This window comes from Xiphias gladius, chromosome 13 (assembly GCF_016859285.1).
Source record: "Xiphias gladius isolate SHS-SW01 ecotype Sanya breed wild chromosome 13, ASM1685928v1, whole genome shotgun sequence".
NCBI classification, from domain to species: domain Eukaryota; kingdom Metazoa; phylum Chordata; class Actinopteri; order Istiophoriformes; family Xiphiidae; genus Xiphias; species Xiphias gladius.
In genome coordinates this window covers 11839718-11861081 of record NC_053412.1, presented here as the reverse complement: position 1 = coordinate 11861081, position 21364 = coordinate 11839718, and the positions used below count along the sequence as shown (strand labels likewise).

General features: G+C 41.8%; 1 protein-coding gene across 5 annotated transcripts in view; it reads right to left on the bottom strand.

Moving 5' to 3' along the window:
- The window catches only part of LOC120798138 (vang-like protein 1), a 56626-nt gene that overhangs the window by 30333 nt on the left and 4929 nt on the right, over positions 1-21364 (bottom strand). For 4 of the 5 annotated variants that reach the window (XM_040142203.1, XM_040142207.1, XM_040142206.1 and 1 more), the window contains exons 2-3: positions 14030-14308; positions 5131-5257 (exon numbers count right to left, since the gene is read on the bottom strand). In XM_040142203.1, coding sequence (XP_039998137.1) covers positions 5131-5257; positions 14030-14100 — 198 coding nt within the window. In that variant the 5' untranslated portion in view covers positions 14101-14308. Of the gene's footprint in view, positions 1-5130; positions 5258-14029; positions 14309-21263; positions 21338-21364 lie in introns of those variants that run through there. The other variant, XM_040142205.1, reaches the window with a different exon arrangement.

Genomic DNA, 21364 nt, shown 5'->3' with positions numbered 1-21364 from the left:
CTCAGTGTGACAATATCTCATATAATTTGTAATAAGTTTTAAAAGTTAACTGTTCGAAATTTGAATGTAAATAACAAATGTTGCACAATCGCATGCCAGCCATGCGAATCAGACAGGTTCAATTGCACTTTGAGCCAAATCTGCTTTTGCTGTTTCTTTGTCAGAAAGCACCTGATCTCTGCACAAATTAAAACTAGAACGAGTTCAGGAGCAACGCAGTGTGCAGAATGCTTTCAAAGGGGATACACGGTTGAGAAACATTCAAACACACCCATGCCAGTGACTGCACCCTACTGATCCACCAATGCAAATCACAAATCACACAAGGTTCTTTCTATAATCTGCACATACGCATCTAAAAATAGTCCTGGTTCCACTTTCTGTCTCCATTTGTATGAATAGGAAGGTGCTGATTCTCATAGAATGCTTTATGGTTTAAACATATCACATTTCTCCTGTTTGACACCTCAAATAATGCCAATCCACAACACACTCCTAAACCACAAAGCTGGCATCCTACACTGACCTGGGCAACTTCAATCCACCTCTCACTATCCATTCCAATATCCAGTTACACATAACAATAACAGCAGGATAAATTGGCCTAAATACTCATATGATTTAGTGTCAGTCCACCATACTTCAGTCCAGGCTATACTCATCTCCATTGTCCTTCACAAACATCCAGCCAGCAAAATAAAGCAAAGGCAGACTCGCCACCGACATCTACTGATACCACTCGTTCCCACCTCTAGATTTTACTGCTAAACGAGCACTTGGAGTGTATTTTTCACATTCACACATTAACATACAGCCTGGAGCTTTGGCCTGCCTCCTGAAATTGGAGCAACTTGATGGAAGAGTTCTGTTCAAACATATCAAGAAATAATAGATAACATAAAGGACAAGTGTATGATCAAGTAGTGTTGAAATCCAATTGCAGATTCAAAGAGTGTGTAGCTTTGGGCTTTATGAGAAACTGGGCTCTTTTTTCACAAAGTCACAAAAAGGACCAAAATGTCCTACAAAAAATTTGTGTTTTTGTATGAAATAATTTGCAGTTTGTAACTGAGCTAAAAGGGATAGTTTAACACTTCAAATAGACTTATTTGCTTTCCTTACTCAGAGATAGATGAAAAGATTGATACCACTCTCATGCCTGTACCTTAGATATGCAGTTACAGCCAGCAGTCAGTTAGCTTAGCTTAGCATAAAGAGTAGAAACAGAGAGAAACCACCCATGCCTGGCTCTGTCTAAAGGTAACAAAGTCCACACAGCAGTATGTCTAAAGCTTACTAATTAACACATTATATATCATTTTTTTTAATCCATACAAAACCTAAGTGTAAAAAGCAAAAATGTGCTGTTTCGGCCAGCAACTTCTTGGAGTCTCCACTGGTCGCCTGGCGACTGGTCCCGGCAAAGAAATAGAAATATTTCCCGTAAAATGGCAACTTTCCATTTCTACACTTTGATTTTTGTAGTTATTAAACAAACAGGATACAACATGGTAATTAGTGAGCTTTAGAGGTGCTGGTAGGTGAATCTTGTTACCTTTGGAAAGAGCAGGGCTAGCTGTTTCCCCCTGCTTCCAGTGTTGTGCTAAGCTAACTGGCTGCTGGCTCCAGACTTATATTAAGCATACAGACATGAGGCAATAACGTGTTTCTAAAAGTGTCGAACTATTCCCATAAATGTGGCCTACAGTTGCTTTGATAGGTCTATGTCTCTGCATCTTGTGAACACTTGCTGCCAAGTGAAAAAATTACACATACAAACATAATCTCTCTACAGCAGGCAAATCCTTTAAACCATACGCTGCATTTACATGTAAAGCAACCCCTCTTCTTTTATAATTCCTGTGGTTAGGCGTCACAGATAATTCACAGTCACAAGAAACTTTTGTGCTAGATTGTGAGGACATCCCTGCCCGAAGCGATGCCCTGCTCTTTCAGCCAAGACTCTGATTAAGTCCCAGCAGTGGAATAATGAGCGCAGCGCTGCACAGTTAGACTCAGCGACGGCACTGACGCACGCAGACACAAAACATTCACATACGGGAACATGTGTGAGACGACAGACCAGAGTGAAAAATCAAACACACACACACACACACACACACACACACACACAGACAAGGATTTGTGCTGAGCCTCCCTCTCTCAGTAGACTTGGTGGCCCTGATTACTCAAACTAAAGCCAAACACTCCCCGCCCTGTCAGCAGAATTACTGCAGGCCACAGCATGAATATGACATGAAGAGCAAAATACTAAGGATGGCTGTGCTCTGTGGCAAATCCTGTCATGTGGTAAAATTAGACACAGTATTCAGACAAGTCACACATACATGGGCACTGCTAACGAGTCTTGCCACAAGGAAGAGCGAGCGCCAAGTAGGTCAGTAAACGATGGAGAACGTTGGTTTGTCTGTGTGTGTTTGTATTTGTCATCTTTTCCCCTCAGCCCATTAAGCCGAACACTTGATGAAGGCCACTGTTCCAGGCAGTCGTTTGGCTAAAAGAACGGGTCAGTCTTGGGTAAGCCAAGGCTGAATGGGTGCTAAAATCTCCATCTCCTCTTTCATTAAATACATTTGAGTCTCGCCAGCAGCAAGTCTTGAAAATTCCTGCTCTCCGAGCACGATGGAAGAACAGCCCACATTTCACAAGACAACTGATCAACTGCTCATCAAAATGCGACGAAAACCCTCCTCTAAGTTTAATGCTGGAGAGCATTTGGACTGGTCTAAACTATTAACCGTAACTGAAGAGATAGAAGATTTCAAATGTGGCTGCCAGATGTGAATGGTAGGTATTTATTTGCTACTAAACTAGGAGTAAGTCGAAGTCTTTGAGCATGTACACAAAGGATGAAGGACACTGCACAGAGAGGGGAGATAGGGAGAAAGAGTGAGTTTTCTGACTCACTGTGACCTCAAGGATTACAAGCCGTCATCATCAACTGAGCTGAGTAGTTGTTTTCAACTCAAAACCGTGGGATAAAACCCAGAAGCAGCAGTTCAATCAACTGTTATTCAAAGTGATTAAGGAAAAGTAAGATCGCATTCTACGCTGGTTAGAAGCTGCTGAATTCTCCGAGGCTACAGCTATGAGTTGCCCTTTCAGGTTAGGTTGGCTATTTTACTAATCGTACGTTGTCATTTAAAAACGTGCTCAGGTTTTAGTCTGGTGTGTGGTGTTAGTTCTTCACAGTTACACGTGTAAATGGTAGCGGTAACATTAAATTTTACAGTGATGAAATTTTATGATACTCAATGTTGATTTGGGCTGGAGCTGGTTAATATAAAAGACATAAACACCGATTGCAATAGAAACGTTTATTTGATAAGAAAATTGCAAACTTGATGTAGAGTTGATAAGGTATATTGCTTGACAATGCACTGACAACCAAACAGTTGGTCATTTGTACCTAATGATAAGGCAGTCAGGACAGATGACTGCCATCCCGCCACCACAGACTATTGACGCTCTGTATAACGTTAGCACTACTGATAGCTGTGCCAACAAAAACAGGAAATACTGTACCACAAAAAATGTTTATCACCTGAAGCATCGCCATTCACCAAAGCACAGTCAAATACCAGCAATTAAACCCTCAGCTGGCCAAGCACTGAGGCATTCAAACAAACACCCCGTAACAGTACTAGATGCCATTTCAAGTGTTAATAACACATCACGCACACAAGACGTGATGCTGATGAGCACACTCAAAAAATTAGGGATTTTAACTGATAAGCTAAATCTCCCTGGCTGTTTTTCTTCTAGTAGAATGTATGCGTTTACAAAGATCTTCTGTCTGAAGATCATACAATACGTGGACATTTTTCAGGCGCTGAATCTATTTTTGGGATACTTTATGCTTAAGTGATTACAGTCAACAGACAGATTTATGTTGATATCGCAAACCCTAAAGACATTTCAGTCATGATGACTTAGTCAACCTTTGGGAGGGCACGACTGCTACTTTACTGTTCTCTTTATCAAGGATCATAAAAATTAATCGTGTTTTGACACAACAGTACAAATTTGCCATTACTCATCTTCTTTCACCGTTTATGTTAATGGATCATGAACTTGTATCCCTCAAGTACTACCAGGAATTTCACGTCCTAACATGCCAACTTCCAGCCAACCTGCCCAGCTAGCACAGCGCTATTTGATCGACCCATCTTTTATTTGCTCTGCCTTTTAAATGACTCCAAGAAACATAATCAAATGTCTGTCTGGTATATAAAACTAAACATGCGTCTGCCTGACATGAACAGCATGTATGAAACAAAAGCAACACACATCCTCATTGAGTTGCCTATACATTACCTTATGTTCCGCAGAGCTGTGATAAGACTAGCCAAAATATTATATGATAAACAATTTCCTACCTTGTATTTCTCTTTTATCAAATAATCCATCACATAATCCATATTTTGAGTTTGCACTTACAGACACAAACGTCTGCATGATTTCTGAGAGTAGAGTTTGAATTTTTGACTGACAGCAAAAAACAGCAAAGCAGCTGTTTCGGCTTGGCCTGGTCCATTTTGGCGGGGGCCATTGTAACCATCTCCCCATCTGGCACTGGACCGTATCATCAATTGACCCATTCCCTCCAGTGATTCCTCCAGAGTTTCCCCTCTGACAGAAGGAATAAAGCAAAGTTGTACGACAGGAGAAGCAGCCTGCTGCATCCATATCCTGCAGCAGATATTTCTCAGTAATAGATTTCCTGACAGTGACAGCCCAGACCTCGCCAGAAGTCGACTGGCCCTCCTGGCTGTTGCCCTGAAATACCAGATGGCCTGTCCCAGCACAGGCTGATAAACACAATTATCATTCCAACTCATTTTAACTAGTGACTGATAAATCTCCTGTGCTCCAAATCCTTTATAAATCACACTACAAAAGTTATCATATCTTATATTTGAGGCATCCATAAAGCAACTAGTGGGAACATTGTTCAGTAATGGTGGGTCATTCTGCATAAAGGGTGACTGTACACATATTGTGAGGTGATTGTGTAAGTGAAATCATGTAAAAGATCCTACTGGAGATGCTTTATAATGGACTGTGTTTAAGAGATCGTGCAGTGTTCGTGTTTGTGTTCAGCCCTACCTGGACCTGCTCACCCCGAATAGCCGAGTCACCCAGCAGCGGCTCTGCAGGCGGCGTGTTAATTGTTACAGACTTTTCTGAGCGGCTGTCTTTACTGCGGGACTTGTGGCGGTCTCTGCTTCGCTCCCTGGAAAAAAAAAAAAGAAAAAAAAAGAAAGAAAAGAAAATCATGGTTAGTGTTGTATGGCTATGCCACGAAGAACTACTAGTACACTCATACAAAGGCTTGGAAAAAAAAGAAGGTAAAGCGGTATTTCAGGAAAGCAGTATTGAACTGTACATACAAACAGGTCACGGACAATGTGAAAGAAGGCTGCTGGTGTTTGAGGCAGATAAGACCAGACCTGCCCCCCGTGTGAAGTTGGAGAAATTACACTATGCTTTGTTTCAGTCTCCATCTAATTTCCAATCACTGGATGAGTATAAAGTCCATTGAACTCTGCCCCACATCGCCCCCCCCTCCCTCTGCATCCTCCCCCACTCTATCTCCCCACTCCATCGCTGCAACACTCTCTCTACAAGGCCCTCTGCCCCTAACATATGAGCTCCATTAGTCAGACTGACCCCCTGCACTTTCAGCCCTAATCCTGTGTAGAGCGTGAACAGTGGGTCTCCACATCCTCCGCCCGGCATCAACATCGCCACATGGCACAGTGCCCACTCTGCAGCTCCATTACCACAGAAAAGCTCAATAGCCCCAGTTAATCCCTTATCCGTCTCCTTCCCCCTCCAGCTGCTGATGTCTTGGACATAGTGCATGCAGCGGTTTATAGTTTTAACAGAACAAACAAAACAAAATGCTGCAAAACTGGTTACACAAAAAGACTATTTTGAGGTCTTCTGCAGCAAAATGCAAAACACCTCAGGTTTTATTTGTATGAGAGCAGTTGGATTTCACTGATATTGCATTTGAGAGCATGGTGGAGGGCACTCAGACTAAATGAGAGAGAGACAGACCCCGGAGCCTAGACTGTCAGATCTCATATAGATATCACATGATGAAGATGCTGTAAAGAGATTACTGGACAAACATATTGGACATCAGGTGAATAAAAGACGTTGCATGTTCCTTTTCAGCTGCTAAGCTGAACAGGATCTTTCTACTTGCTGTTTCCTTTGTCTTTCTAAATCCTAATTGAGTTTTCTGCTGTCTCTAAGCATATTGTTTCATGGTAATCACTCCTTTTGTATGAACGACATTCCACAAAAGTATAGCAAATTTAATTTCCACAGTGCAGGGTTTTTTTGTGTTGTTTTCCACTGAGACACTCAAGTACAGAATTTTGTTACATTTCTGTTTAAACCTACATTAACTGATTTTTTTGGGCACTTGTGTTTATTTCTGTATCCAGCAGAAACAGGGCAACATTCATTTGGTGTGGTTTTTTGGGCAACCTGACACAAATCTAAGTCCAATATTCACTCTCCTAGCTCCGGTGTGGTCTCCACAAACTCCTGAGGGAATATCTGGCTCTTTAGCTAGCTAGCCTCACAACTAACGTTTTCTTTCTGTTGTTCAGTGACGGGCAGGTAGCGTGTGTATTCATCAGAGCCTTTTGCTGAGACAGCTGCCCACTGTTGCTGAGAACGACGTTGATGAAGGCCGTGAGACTGAACCAAAACATTAAAGCTGCAGACCCTAAAATTAAAAACAATGAGCTGAAAGATGCTAGAATGCTAGTACAGCTGAGTGGAACTGCAACGCCTTTCACATCATACATCCTCATTCGATCGATTGTTAATATGAATATATTGATTAAAGCAGCTTTAATCAATTCAAAAAATCAGACAGAAAGTTTCGATAATGAAAGTCTGACACAGCTAAATACTGAACTATAGATGACAAACACAAAACTCACATGACGCTTGAATGCTACTCTCTCACACAATAACAATTCATAACCATAATGTACAGGATATCCTGCCTGCAGGGGCAATGGAGGCATCAATATGATTGACAGCAGTGGAACTGTTCTAATCTGATAGTTGCACTGGATCCAAGTGTTTTGATTAAAGGGTGTTAACCGGTCAGCTTTCCGCCTCTATTCTTGTACTTCCTTTTGAATGCGGACACCATTTCCTACAGAAGGTCACAACAGAAACTAATGTTTCAAACTCTACACACAGTAAGAGAAAGCAAAATTTCAACAGCCTGCAGCAACCTCCTGCACTGACAGAGTGACTGACATAATGTGATCTAATAAATCCACGGGATTTGGAAGTTAATTTAAGTCTTTAAATATATTACAGCTATCATTATTACTTTAAATATTAGCACAGCTATCATTATTACTTTAAATATTATTACAGCTATCATAACCACTGTAGCGACGGTTATTCCAGCGGGAGTGATCGTCAGTCAAAGGCTGTCACTGGTTACATTTATTAATTGGGGAGGAAGGCTGTAGGAGAGGGAACAGGGAGGAGACTGGGAGGAGCTGTGGGGTTCACAGAGCAGGGATCCTACTTCAAAGTCATCGGCAGAATAATCGGCAGCTCTGGATGTAAAGTGAGGGAAGGGTAGCAGATACAGGAAGCAAGGAGCAGAGTGTAGCAGAGGGTTGTTTTAAAAAGAAAAATTCACTAGAATATTTGTAAAAAAAAAAAAAAAAAAAAAAAGATATCTGTGACAAATGTTGCTTTCCAGGTTCTATCAGTTATTTGGTGTGTTTATCCCGTTCCTGTGGATAACTAGGCTAATACAACAAGAAGAGGTCAAAGAAGAAAAAAAACAACAACTATATTTCTGTTGTACAAATGATTTTCTTTTGGTCTGGTTTCTGAAAATGTTCTTGTGAATTACTGACTACTTTCACTTCTCCAGCCCTGTAAAGACATTTCAAATGAAACAATCTGAGAAAGAAAAAAAAAAAAAATAAATCACTCTTTGGTCCAATTACTCATAACTAACGTCCATGTTAAGGCGATGACCTGTAATCACAAGTACTTCATCTTAAGAGATCACTAACCAAAAAGGTTGGGAAATACTGACAAAGAGCAAACAATGTGTGTATGTCTGTCTGCACACACTGCCTGTGTTAAGCCCGTGTATGATTCTTTGTGGAAGACATGTTTCAGTCAAGAACAAAAGGTGGGGGAACACCTGGTTCTCACCAAGCTGGCATGACTACAAATGTGCAAGAAAAAGGTGCAAAGATGATGTGAGTTAGAGAGAATTACAAACAGCACAACAAGCATTCTGAAATGTGCAATTGTGGATGCACAGAGGAAATACGGAGGCGAGCAGACCTGTGGGCAGCTGGGGAGTGGTTTGAACAGATCAGCCTCTGTCTACCAGCCCCTCCCCTCCCCCAGCCTGTTTTCTCATTCCCCCTTCAGCAAGCTTCTAGGGCGATCGCACTGCGTGGAAACCTCGCTCCCAACACACACATACACACTTTCTCCTCCTTCCTCCCCCTTCCCACATCCTCTTCCCGCCTCATTAGCATGCAGCCGCCTCGTTGGTATTCCAACAGTGTGCCGTGCTATGATTTGATTAATGGAATTTGACTTCCAGCGTGGATCCCTGGAACGGGTTTGGCTTTTTGGAACAGTGAGGATGGGAGGGGAGGGAGGTGGGGTCCTGTGAGGGCAGAGATGCCTGGCAATTAGGCTGTGAGAGCACCGTTTCCCTCTAACACCTGAGGATGAGTGTGGCTGTGATCGCATTCTCCGCCTCACGCAGAGGGAGAGCGGCGGCAGGATGGCTATTGAAGAACAACAGCCAACTAGCGTGGCATGCCAAACTGTCTGTGGACCAATTTGTTCTCTGTTTGGCTGGCAGAGCGACCCACACACCTGTGTGACACAGCTTTGTGTCTGTGCAGACACTGGAGCCAAAGCACAGGGGGGCAGCTCTGCCACAGCCAAATGGGTAGAGTCATGAAGCCCAATAAAAACTGACCAACCAAACACTCAGCTAGGTCATCTCAAACCCATAAACATCATCGAGCAAGGGAGGGAGGGTGAAAGCGAGCAATAAGGAAATCAAGTGCTCTGTTTGTGATGGGGTTGTTAAACAGAGAGCTTTCTCCATCATGAATTTTTATTTTTTATTTGAACTGGCATGAAGTTTCCTCTTACACAGCCAGTTCTGCTTAGATCAAATATTTAGCCTTTTAAGTCCAGCAAAGCTACATTTATTTCTTTAAAGTAGTGATCATTGCTGCTTTAAAGTGACTCATAAGCGCGACCGAATATAGTGACCAGTGTAGGATATGCGATCCGGTGTTGATTTGAAGGGGCACTGGGTGTGATAAGCGGCCCTTTGGCCTGGCTGCCTCCCAGGATTAGCCTCTTAAAGATAACACTACAGTAAGGTGACACATTCCAGTGACAAATAGCACGTTCCAACTGCCGCTGTGTCCACACAGCTCACAGAGACAGCTTAGTTACTATTAGTACTACAGTCTGAAACCTTGGACTGATGCTGCAGAGAGATGACAGACTCAGACGTTTTTTTTTGCCAGTGATCGCAGTATTCAGAATGTATGCTTTTCCCTAAAGTTGAGAGCTGCAGCGAATAATTATTTTTATCATTGATTTCTCTGCTGGTTATTTCCTTGATTTATTGCTTTACCTGTAAAATCAGAAAAGGCTGAAAATGCCAGGGCTGGTACTTATTCAGCACATCACAGACAAGTTCACTGGAGTGAGACCAATACCAAAAGTTACCAATCTTCTACTACTCTTCAAATGTTATTAATATAGCATCCAAAGTGGACCTAATTCAGCCAATAAAAAAAACAAAAAAACATTTACACTGGTCAAATTACACATCTGTATAAAATGTCTTCTTTAAGAGCAGTGTCATCCGCGAACCTCTAAGTGGTATTACACTGTGAATGAGTCATCTTAAATTCCTCACTCAGCCCCATGTGAATGCTGTGTGCTGCCCTATAATTGGAGTTTTACCAATCAACAGAACCAATTTTCCACATGAGCAGCTGCTAATATGAGATTTGCAATTTAATAATCATTTAAATCCTCAAAATTGACAGAGTGAAAGAGGCAAGATTTGGGGAACTTTGGAGAACTTACTGTGCCTCAATACTTGACTATTATGCTCCTCTGAGTGGATTAAAATAAAGTATAAAATAAAATATAAAAAAGCTGCAGACGTATTGATATAATATCACAATATTTGTTTGTTTTTTTTACTTTTTACTTTTACTTTGTACAACTACATTCTGCTTTTCTACAGGTACAAAACAATTTGAAGCAATTTTGAGCCAGACAAACATCAATTCTCAGTGAATTAACCCACTCAGGAACAAGCAGCCTGTTTTGAATGTGGATGATTATGTTCTGAACCAATGAACATATTTAAGAACAACATATTTAAAAACAGTTTAAGCAACTACTATATCTCCAAAATGGCTGCTTCTCGCTAATTCCGAGAACAAGTGACAATTACATCAACACCCTTTCCCCACAGTTAATTGTGCAGCTCTGGATTCTGGCTAAATGCAAAATACACAAGTATATTTAGAAGCCTGAGTGTTGAACAAACTGCCCTCCTGGGTATACATGTTAAGGTGAGAGGTGAACAAAAAGGCTCTAAATTCTAATAAAGAAATTGGTGTCATCAGCATGTTTTGTCTCAGCTTTTGGCAGGAAGCAATGTCCACGGACAGAGCAGCCACTCTGCCGTTACTGAGGAGCCAAGGGAATTATATGTGTAAGTATCTTGGACACAAGTTGAGGATTGTTTGACGCGGGAGGGGGTAAAAGCCAGCTATGAGAGGAGACAACTCCAAAAACCCTGCACCTTCTGTTAATGAAAACCTAAGCCAATCCCATTCCAGTCTTCTTATATATTCTGATAAATTCTGTTTAGGATTGACTTGTAAAAATGCCAACAATCAAGAACACGATTTTGGGATAATTCTCTTGTGTGTGTTTATTTGTATGGGTACCTGCAGACAAGTAACAAACACACTCCCACGTGCCTGCATCTGTTCCCAGCATCAGTGTAATTAGACACCAGCGATCCGGAACTGCCTCACACGTGGCACACCTCGGCGTAAAAAGGATTACCTTCAGATGAGGATGGCAAGGGGTTTCAAAGGCAACAATTTAGTTTTTTTGTATATGAAATAAGCGGCAGGCCAGTGGCTTTGGCACCGTCATGGTAAGAACGATTGAGCAGGGGAGTGGAAAAGGCTCTTGGCAGGGATGCACATATGTTCCTTTCCAATTTGCTGTCACTCATTTGAAAGGCTGCAGAAAGAGTAGAGAAGCAGGGGATGAGAGCTCCCACCACCGCCGCCATAATCACTACCCTTTCAAAACCACCGACACCCCCCACCACCACCCCTCCCCTCCCTTCTTTGATTCCAAACAAAGTGAGACCCCTTTTGCTCCATGTAACTTCGAACTAAAAGGGCACATTCCTGGCCTGGGGAATGCAAGTGAGCGGGGAACAAGTGATACGCCTGCGCCTACCCATCCTCAGAGAGTAGTGAGGCATCCATTTGGGGGGGGGTACAGAGAAGAGGTCAAGAACGAGCGAGAAAGGGGCAGCTGCTGCATTCATATCACGACAGCCACATGGGAGCAAAAAACGAGTGCGGGTATGACGAGGAGGACAAGAGCAAGAAGGGTCAAGACTGACGGGACAGAAAGTGACCGATGACATGAGAGAAGAAATTATGACAAGGATGCGCTAAGGGCAAAGCTTCACATTTCAAGAGGACGCAAAGCCCCTTAAATGGCAACAGGTGGCAGCAAGATTGGGAGCGGCAACGGAGATCCAAGAGAGATATGTGGCGAGCAAGCCAGCGGGGGCCGACAGTGACAAGGGAGGGGCTGTTGTGGAACGGGAGCCCCCTCTCCGATGGCCTCCTCTCATCTCGGGCTCTCAGCGTATCTGCTGAGCCATCAGTCAGTCAGGCCTCTTCAGCACCTGTCTCCCGCTGCCTTCCTGAGGCCTGTCAGCCGCAGCCATTTCACCGCTGACAGACTAATGTGCCTACACGAGCTGTGGCCTCCACACATGCTGGGCCAGACAGGAAGATAGAGATACAGGAGAGGTGGGATCATGGAGGTGAACAGAGGACAGAGGGTGGACATTTGGAGGGAAAGAAAGGTTGAGGAAGCAGAAAAACCAAGGATAGGAAGAGAACAATGATAAACTCCAAATTTGAGATTATATATGTAAATATATATGAGAAAAAAAAATAAGAATAAGAAGAAAAAGGATCCTCCTTTAGACCTCCTAGCTTCAGACTAAAATAGAAAAAAGAACTTTTTGCCCGTGTTTCTCCTGACACATGGGAGGAACGGCCTCAACACATGTACACAACCCCAAACAATGCTAGACAATGTTCAGTTCTAAACTACACTATGCGGATTTTTCACATATGTGACGGAAGCCGCTCCCTAGAAGCAACTTCAGGCTATATTGTAGTTTTTCTCATGTAGTCTGAGATTTGACCTTTTTGGTGCAGCATTTTTGACATTACAGATGTGCGAGGTGGGAGGAGCTATTTCAGGCGCACCTGGTACCAGAAGTAAACATCCCCTTCATTTTTCCCAGAGACTGCAGTACTTCAGACAGTTGGAGCACTTCTAAAGCTTGGGTTGGTACAAAACTTTCCCGGTCGAATCATTACTACAAAAGATGAACGACTGTGTTAGAAAATATCTGGTTCTTTGATAAAAGGAGAAGGTACAAGCATGTGTACATTAGGCGTCAGCAAGTAAAGTTAACTAAGACTCTCAAGGTGCATTTCAGAAAGAAACATCCAATCACCGATATTAAAATTGCATGACGTGCATCGCTAAAAGCGTGTGGAGGCTAAAGATTGCTCTGCTGAAAGACTGATTTCACAATCTGCAGCTTAAAATCACTTCACTTTTAAAATCCTGGGTCAATTTTGAATGATTTCTGTAAATATATCACTGAGTGATATATTCAGAAATTCAACTTTGAATTCACTACTGCTCTCATTTGCACCTCTTACTGCCCTCCTCTCCAAAAGAACAGCAGATGTGGCTCATGGGTAGTATAGTATTGTCAGTCATCAACCATGCCTAAAATGATAAAGGACAAAACATTTTTTTCCCAACTATGGCCATTACATAAACCTACAGTATATGATTTTTACAGTATTTGGTCGAGTCTTGTGTCTCTATCTAGAGGCTGTCCTTTAAAGAAATATAGAAGAAATGGGAAAAATGATCAAAGAAAAACACTTCCAGCACCAGTGGCTCCTCTCACTTTGCAACTCTATTCCTAAAGCTGTTACCTCTGAATCCTTGGTGAATCCAACCTCAGCTCAGAAACTTTATTTCCTATTCACCTATTACAGCATTAAAAAAACAAAACAAAAAAAAAACTCCCTATTGGAAGAAAAGTACCCTCCCAATCATTAAAATGTGGCTGAGCAGCTTAAATAAAACCTTGCATTTATAAAAGATTCAAAAACCAAGCGTTGATAGAATTTGGCAACCCCTTATTAATTACCTTGCAGCTTGGTAAATCGAAGACAACCTATATTTTACATCTTGGTAACATTTTACATTATCATGCAAATATGAGTTAAAGATATACAAGGAATGTGGGTGACAGAGGGGGATTATCTAGGCTCTGTGTTGCCCTTTCCACCCCTTTGGTAAAGGGCAATGTCAAGATGATAATTGTATAGCAATTGTTAAACTGGGAAAAAAAAGAATCATTATGTGTACGTGACGCAAACTGTTCAATAAAAATATGTTTATATGCGAGAAAATACAGAGAAATATCACAATTTCCCAGAACCCAAGGTTATTCCTTCAAATTGCTTGTTTTTTTGCGAACAATCTAAAATCCGAAGACATAACACACTACAACCCTCCAGGTGAAAGCACAGACAGGAGGAAACAGAATTATTGACCAAGAAGAATTAAGTCCTACCCATGCCTGTGGGATCCCCGGGAGCGTCCAGAGTAGTAGGAATAGCCCGAGTAGGTGGACTCCGTGTCCATGGTGATGCAGTCCTGCCCAGGCAGCTGGCCCCGGGGCAACGCAGAGGCCGCTCGGCTCGACCGCTGGCAGACGCAGCGGAACCTTGTACGCTGACTTGCTGAGCTGGAGGCAATCGATCGACTCGCTCAAGAGGCTGACAGAGGTGGCGAGCTGTCGGCAGTCGGGCTTGAAAGGAACCCTGGGGACGCCTGGTGAGGAAACATCAACCTGTGGGGGGGAGGGGGGTAAAACAGAGGGAGAATTTAAATTCAAAATGTGAAATGTCTGGGAAACCTGCCTACATTTCACTGTTAGAGACAGGAGGAGCCAACAAAGATGAGACTGTGTCTGACATGGAATAAAGAGCATTACAGACTCAATCATTCAAGCCACAGGCTTTTTCATTACATATATTTTTACCATATAATATCTGTTAGCACCCCTCATGCATAAAGGTTCATACATGCCTGTGTTTACTACCTCTGCTAAGGTTATGTTTCCCCCATGTCTGGTTTGTTTGTCAGCAGTATTACGTATAAAGTACTGAACCGATTTGCACCGAACTTGATGGAGGGATGGGGCATGGGCCAGGGAAGAGCCCAAGACTTTTTGGTGAGGATTCGGTTGAAGGGACGGATCCAGGAATTTCTTTTTTTCAATCACCCTCCTAAACATTGCGAGATAGGGGATTTTTCGAAAAATTTTCAATAGTTTCAACAGGAAATAATGAGTGGATCTTGATATATAAAAAAAAAAATCAGACATATTTATGGTTTGCTGCAGATCCAGATAATAATCCAGATCTGGTGGAAGAAAATGTCGAATCTGCATTACATACACAGCTGTACTTAATATGTTTTATGAAAAATAAACTCATTTATGTTGCCAGATACTTCCTTTTACTTTTTTATTTTTCTATTATAAGAGCTAGACAGACGTGTAGGATTGTTTGGACTTGGTAGATGTATGCAGTCTACTGAGTGCTATTCTAGTCTGCAGCTGCATTACAATCAGTATCCTCTAGCTACAAACCTGCACAGGGACAAAAACTCTACTTTATAGACAGCTGTCAGGCTGTTACAATCCTGCTGAGTTTTCCAGATGAAAGAAACACTGCTACCGTGAAACAGCAATTTGCTGTTATTCCCGTATGGCTGACAACAGTTTTAAGTCCCTGACACGCAGCAAACAATTTAAGCCTGACACTGACAAGCTTTGAGATGATGAACACACTGAGAGTGCGGTGAAAATAAAAGCTTCTTTTTCACAGGAGAAGTTCAAAAACATGGAGGTGTTGCCAGTTTGGGAGCGAGTCTCAGGCAGCTGTGAAGACAAACTCAAACAGCAAGGAAGTCACAGAGCTGATGTCCTCGTTTTACCTACATAATTTCTTAGAATAAACAGGTGACTGTATCAGTATACCAGGAAGATCCATGCAAAAAAAAATTCATTACTATGCTTCTGAGAAATACACGCAATGAGGCATCAATGCAGATGGTATAAATTATACTGAAAAAATGAACTGCTCTTGGCTAGGACATGCTTCATTTGAAAATAATGAAACTTTTCAGTGATGCAATACGTGATGTCTCTACCAACAATTCTAACCAGCCCCAGAAAGCTTTTTTTTAAGAGTTCTGAATAATCTTTTCAATCAAAAAAATATTCTGGCTGTTTTCGGATTTAAAATCTGCAGTTGATAATAGTGATTATTATCATTTCTATCTATTGTTTAGACCTACATGCAGGCATGTATTATATGATACTGAAACAACGAGTAGATTAATCAATTAATAAAACATCAGAGGTTTAATGGATATAAGTTGAGACTTGTCAATTTACTGTTTTAGTTATCAAGTTAAAATACAACAATTTCTCTTTCTCTATTTCATGTCATTTTAAACCAGCAAGTTAACCAGAGCATAAGCTCGGTTTTAGAAATCCTGAGAGAATTCACATTATCAGTCTGATCCACTTTTCTTACTGTCATTTATACTTGCCAAGACAAAAACAAATTCCAATGAACATAAAATTGGGCTTTATGTGTTTCAGTAGTCTAACATAATAATTATAAATGTGGCCTATATTTTTGTTTTATTAATGCGGTGAATCTGAAAATTACATTATTTTTCAAAACACGAACTGCTGCAACAGGCTGCTACTACAGCAGCTCAATCTTGGACACGACAATTTGTCTTTGGGATTAATAAAGTATTCTACCGTTTTAAGACTTTAAGCCTGGAATTGTTAATGAGAACAATCATTCTTTCTTTCCCTATGCAGCATTTGCAAGTGGTGACCACCACAGCTAGACTTGCCACAGTTTATAAATGAGAACCAAACACATCAATCTACATGATGAACACTATAAGGAACACACACGTCCCAAAAATTATACATTACTTATTTTATAGCTGGATTGATGTCTGTACCCAAATTGCTTAACAACACTGCGACTGCATTAATTATTATTTGTGTCTGTTTCAGGGAAATTGCTTTGGGTGACTGGACCAACATTTATTCATTTCCAATCAAATCAAGCTGCATTCTTTCCCCAAGAGGACTGTGTGCAGCAAAAATGCTGACAGTACCATCTGCAGATAGAGAAGTCAGCTCAAACATCAAATAGTTTGCATTAGCAAAGACACAGTAAAAACCCATAAATTAACTCCACGTACGGCCTCTGGACCAGGTGGAGGGTTAAAAGACTGCATTAAGGGGAAATACTGGACCATAAGAGGCTGTTTATTGAGTGCATTGACTTGGTATGGTCAGAGTAAGTGGGCAACGATATGACAAAATAAAAGATGAGGGCTGTGGAGAGGCGTTTGAATCAAAAAAAAAAAATTAGCTCAGAGTCCAATTAAAAGCACATATTTGAGTAACTGTATGGGGGGGTGAGACATGAGAGTTTTAGGTAGCTTGAGGCATGCAATAAACACTCTTGTGTAAGGTACATGCATGACACACACACACCCGCAACCTCTCAGACCGCTCTCACTGTTTGTACATGTGCACTTTAATGCCTAGTGTAGGCAGACTCAAACAGCCATAAACCCTTTCAAGTGGAGGACAAATGTAGCTGATATTAATCAGGGGTCTGTCTCAAATAACATGTTGAGGTTAAGTGACACCTTGTTTGTGGTTGAAGTTATCTATCAGCAGTATTTTAGGTGAAGTTTTAATTCTGAATATCTGTATCCATCGTCCAGAGTTCTTCAAAGACTTTCCTATCTCCTATTTCATACCCTCACTTTGTCCTGAGATGGTCTGAACCTGCAGAACACCTCCTGATCGAAAACTCACAATAAAACTCTCAAGCCAGACCACAAACACAAAGATTTATGGCTCCAGTCGTCTTAAAGGTGGTGAGAAACTCAGCAAACAGTCTCCCTTGTAAGACTTCCCTGCTTTTCTGCATTCACAAATCCAGGGGGAAAAAAAAAATCCAGGGTCACTTAGCCAAAAACTACAATCCTTATCTGCCACTTGGAGGGAAACACACATCACTAGGTCCAAAAATAAACTGTGGCACAAACATCTAGAATGACCCAGTTTTAAGGAGTGTTGTGTCGGCACATCTGTGAGTGCTGGTGTGTGTGTGTGTGTGTGTGTATGCATGCTTGCGTGACTGTCAGAAACTCCTGAAAATGCTTTGAGGATTGCGCAACTGCATATTTGGATATAGTCATTCTGCAAATCATTTTTAATGCCGGAATCATCCTGACATGGTGACAAATCCTCCCTCAACTGGCAGGCTGCACTACTGAGCCTGAGTATTCCTACTGAATACTTAATGTGAAGCAGGGTTTTCCAAAAGCCTTTGTTAACATGAGCATCTTGTTTTTTTATCTTCTCTGGTGTAAAAATGTCATGAACAATGTCTTAAACTCAAATTACCAGGGGTCCACTAGTCATGTTGTTCTCTCCTGGAGGGCCACTTAACACTTAATGGGGAAAAAAAATCTCAGCTTTGTAATGCAGCAGTTGTGCGGTAAGGCATGGCTTGTGAAAGGAACAGTTTGACATTTTATTAACTTTCCTTCAGAGTGCTAGCCGTAAAAAGATTTATACCATTTCATGTCTGCATGATAAATATTAAAGTAGAGCCAGCAATTCTCTGAAAGAAATAAGCATATTTCCCAAAATGTTGAACTTTTGCTTTAAAACTGTGCACTAAAAACCCCATCGGTACCCCAGTTGCCAAGTGGCCAGTCCTACTGCTCTACTGCAGGAATTCACTTATTGAGTAATGGCTGCTAAGAAAGCTGAACACCATCACAGAGGTATTTCCATCACCTGGTTTAATCCTCTTTAAAGAAGGGCATGCGGCAATGAGGGATTAATAGGGTTTAATCAGTGCGTGGTCCAGTTTCAGTCAGAGTGCAGCCGCGAGTAAAAGGAGCAGCCAGGTTAAAAGCTGATCAATTATTCCTTGCTTCAGTGTTTATCCTCTTAAAATGCAAGACCGAGTGTCTTCAAACATAATCTGACTATTACAGATGCTTCACACTGAGAAAACTCCCTGCGAGTGCACACAGCCAAGCCATTGAGAGGCCTGGCTGTATTGAAGTGAAACACGATCGGCGGGTGTTCTCACATGTGGTTTCTGTCTTGGCCATGCCAGAAAAAATTGGTAAGTGGAACCACTTCAAGTTTGCGGGAAGAGTCCAAAGCTGAAATAGGAATCTCCGCCTCTGGGAGGGAGGGAGTCCTGGCGGGTTCTTCACAGTAACCCAAGACCCCTGCTGAGCTGCCGGCTTGTCTGTTTGTCCTGGCAAACAGTGGCAGCAAGCAGCGGGAGAGGAGGAAGGGCAAAATTATATCATGACAATCAAGCATGAAGGGTATAGTCTCCGAAACAAGGCCATTTCATGCGCTCTGTGAAGACATACATTTTCTGTGTGAAAACACTATGACAAATTTCTTGATGTAACAAAGCACCTGGGTGTTTTGATCTGCAGACGAAAAAAAGAACTACAAGACTAAAATTACCCAACGAAACGTTCAAGCAAACAGGTGTAACAAACCGAACAACGACAGAATAAACATACAGTGCCCTGAACAGGGAATGTAAACAAACAGCCTCATGTAAACAGCCCAAGAAAACAGTTTCATCGCTGAGCAGAGAGCTGGAGCAAATTGAGACTGGAGCCACGAGACATCTGCTGTCAGCCCCCGTAAACAAATCAGGCTGCACATAATGTCCAATAAAAGCAGTCAGCGTCGCCACTTCACGAAATTCCATTATCAACGGCTGACGTGGATATATAAACATGCCAACACTCTGACAACCAAACTGTAGCATGGATGACCAATGAGGAAATGATGCATTGTTGTCTTTTAGTTCTACATCAGAAGACAATTAAAGGGGGCAAAAAGAGGGGAAAAAATTCACTTTCCCAATGGTTAGAAAAAATGCCTGCACTCACATGGTAATGCACGTACGTGTTAGCATGGTTACCAGATGATCTTGCATGACTGAGACATGGCTCACAGATCTCTTAGGATATGGCTTTCTTAACAGCTGAAGACCAGCAGACGGATGTAATAGTAGCTGAGCTTTTGATGCTTTTTCATGTTAAAAATCACATGTTTACTGTCATAAAATCCTGTGGTTTTTCTGTGTTTTGCTTTCAAAGCACAAACAACTGAGACAGCCTGAAAAGTTGCTTCTCATTCTGGTTGTTTGCTCCGCAGCATAGTTCGCCAAATGAGCCAAATGAGCCAAATGAACCAAATGAACCCAAATAAACAGTCAAACACACCAGACTTAATTTTAACCAAACCAAACATGTTCAGTGTAAACCTTCCAGGGTTTTCCCTAGGTTTCTGGAGGGTTAATGGCTGCGGCGGTGTGTGGCGGTCCTTTCGGTTTGCTGTTAATTCTTTAAAAATGATTCATTTTCACGTCATCTTGGACAATTATCATTACAGCTAACTCTGCCTGAAACACAGTAAAGCTATGAAACAAAGGCCCTACCATTTTCTCCGTCGCCAGTATAGCAGTGAAGGATGCTTTGAAACACATGCTTGCAGAATATCTGTTGCTAAATTAGTTAGCCACGAAGCTAGCTCATGCCATGGCTTGTCAATGGAAGACAGCTAATGAGCCATTAACGTCCAGCACTATACTCATTCCACTAACCCAAATATAAGACACCATTTTTGTTTCTGAAAATTAGTTTTGAAAAAGATGGGGTCAGCAACAGTGCAACAGTGTAACTACAGTACTCCACAGAGAGTGTTGCATTATAGCTTGTTTGTAGCCTTCACGTTGCTAGGCTAGGGAGTGTTTTCAAGTCTGTGTGATCGAGTCTTTCAGAGTTAGTCAGCCCTAAAAGTGTTTGGTTAGCCCCGTTTAATCTGCAGAAGTTTCTGTAGGCCCGTGCAACGTGCTTTGCTGCCATGGAGAAATAAATTTGTGACGAATGAAAACGAGTTCATAGTCTCTCCTGACCGTTCATTCGGATTAGGCACTGCCCCTAGATACAACAGTTTAGTTCAGTCCATTTGGGCCCTCAAAAAACTGATGTCTTTTGTGTTTATGTCCTACTCCGTATCCTACTTAATTCATTTAGTACTTTCTTCAGTTCTTGAAGTCCATTAAAAGGTTCTGTGACATGGTGATCTTACAGTAATCCCCCTGAAATAGTTGGCCTGTCTCTACCTGTTATTCATTATTCCTAACATGTCATCTATTTGCAGTCTAATAATACTAATAATGCTTATAATCAGCTATGTCATTGTGAGATCTTTGTAACACCAGAAAATATAAACATATAAGACTCACTAAGGTGCAGAATGACCTGCCGTCAGTCACCTTGACCAGAATTTGATTTCTCCTGGTGGATCCATGTAGCGCTGATGATACAAGAGGACAGTCACAAAAACTGGCCTGGTCAGTTTGTCTAATTTCATGTTCACAACTCTTGGTTCATTTGTAAAAAGCCAGTGAGAATCCAAACTGGACCAGAATTAAAAAGCAGCAATGTACCATTTTCTTCCCTTGGACTGGACCGAATGAACTGAACTACAGGGAAGAAAACTTCAGGGAAATTCCAGCACAGCACATGGCTGACTCAGAACCTGTTGGACTTAGTAACCCTATAACACACTGCTGAACTTTTAAAGCCAAAAAGCAGATGAAGACACAGATATTAGTAAAGCCAGTGTCACTGACCTTGCTGTAGTCACGCAGTCTGTGGTCAGTGAACCACCAAGGTTCTGCCCCGAAACTGAACTGCTCCTGAACTTCTGAAGAAACACATACTGCATGAGTAG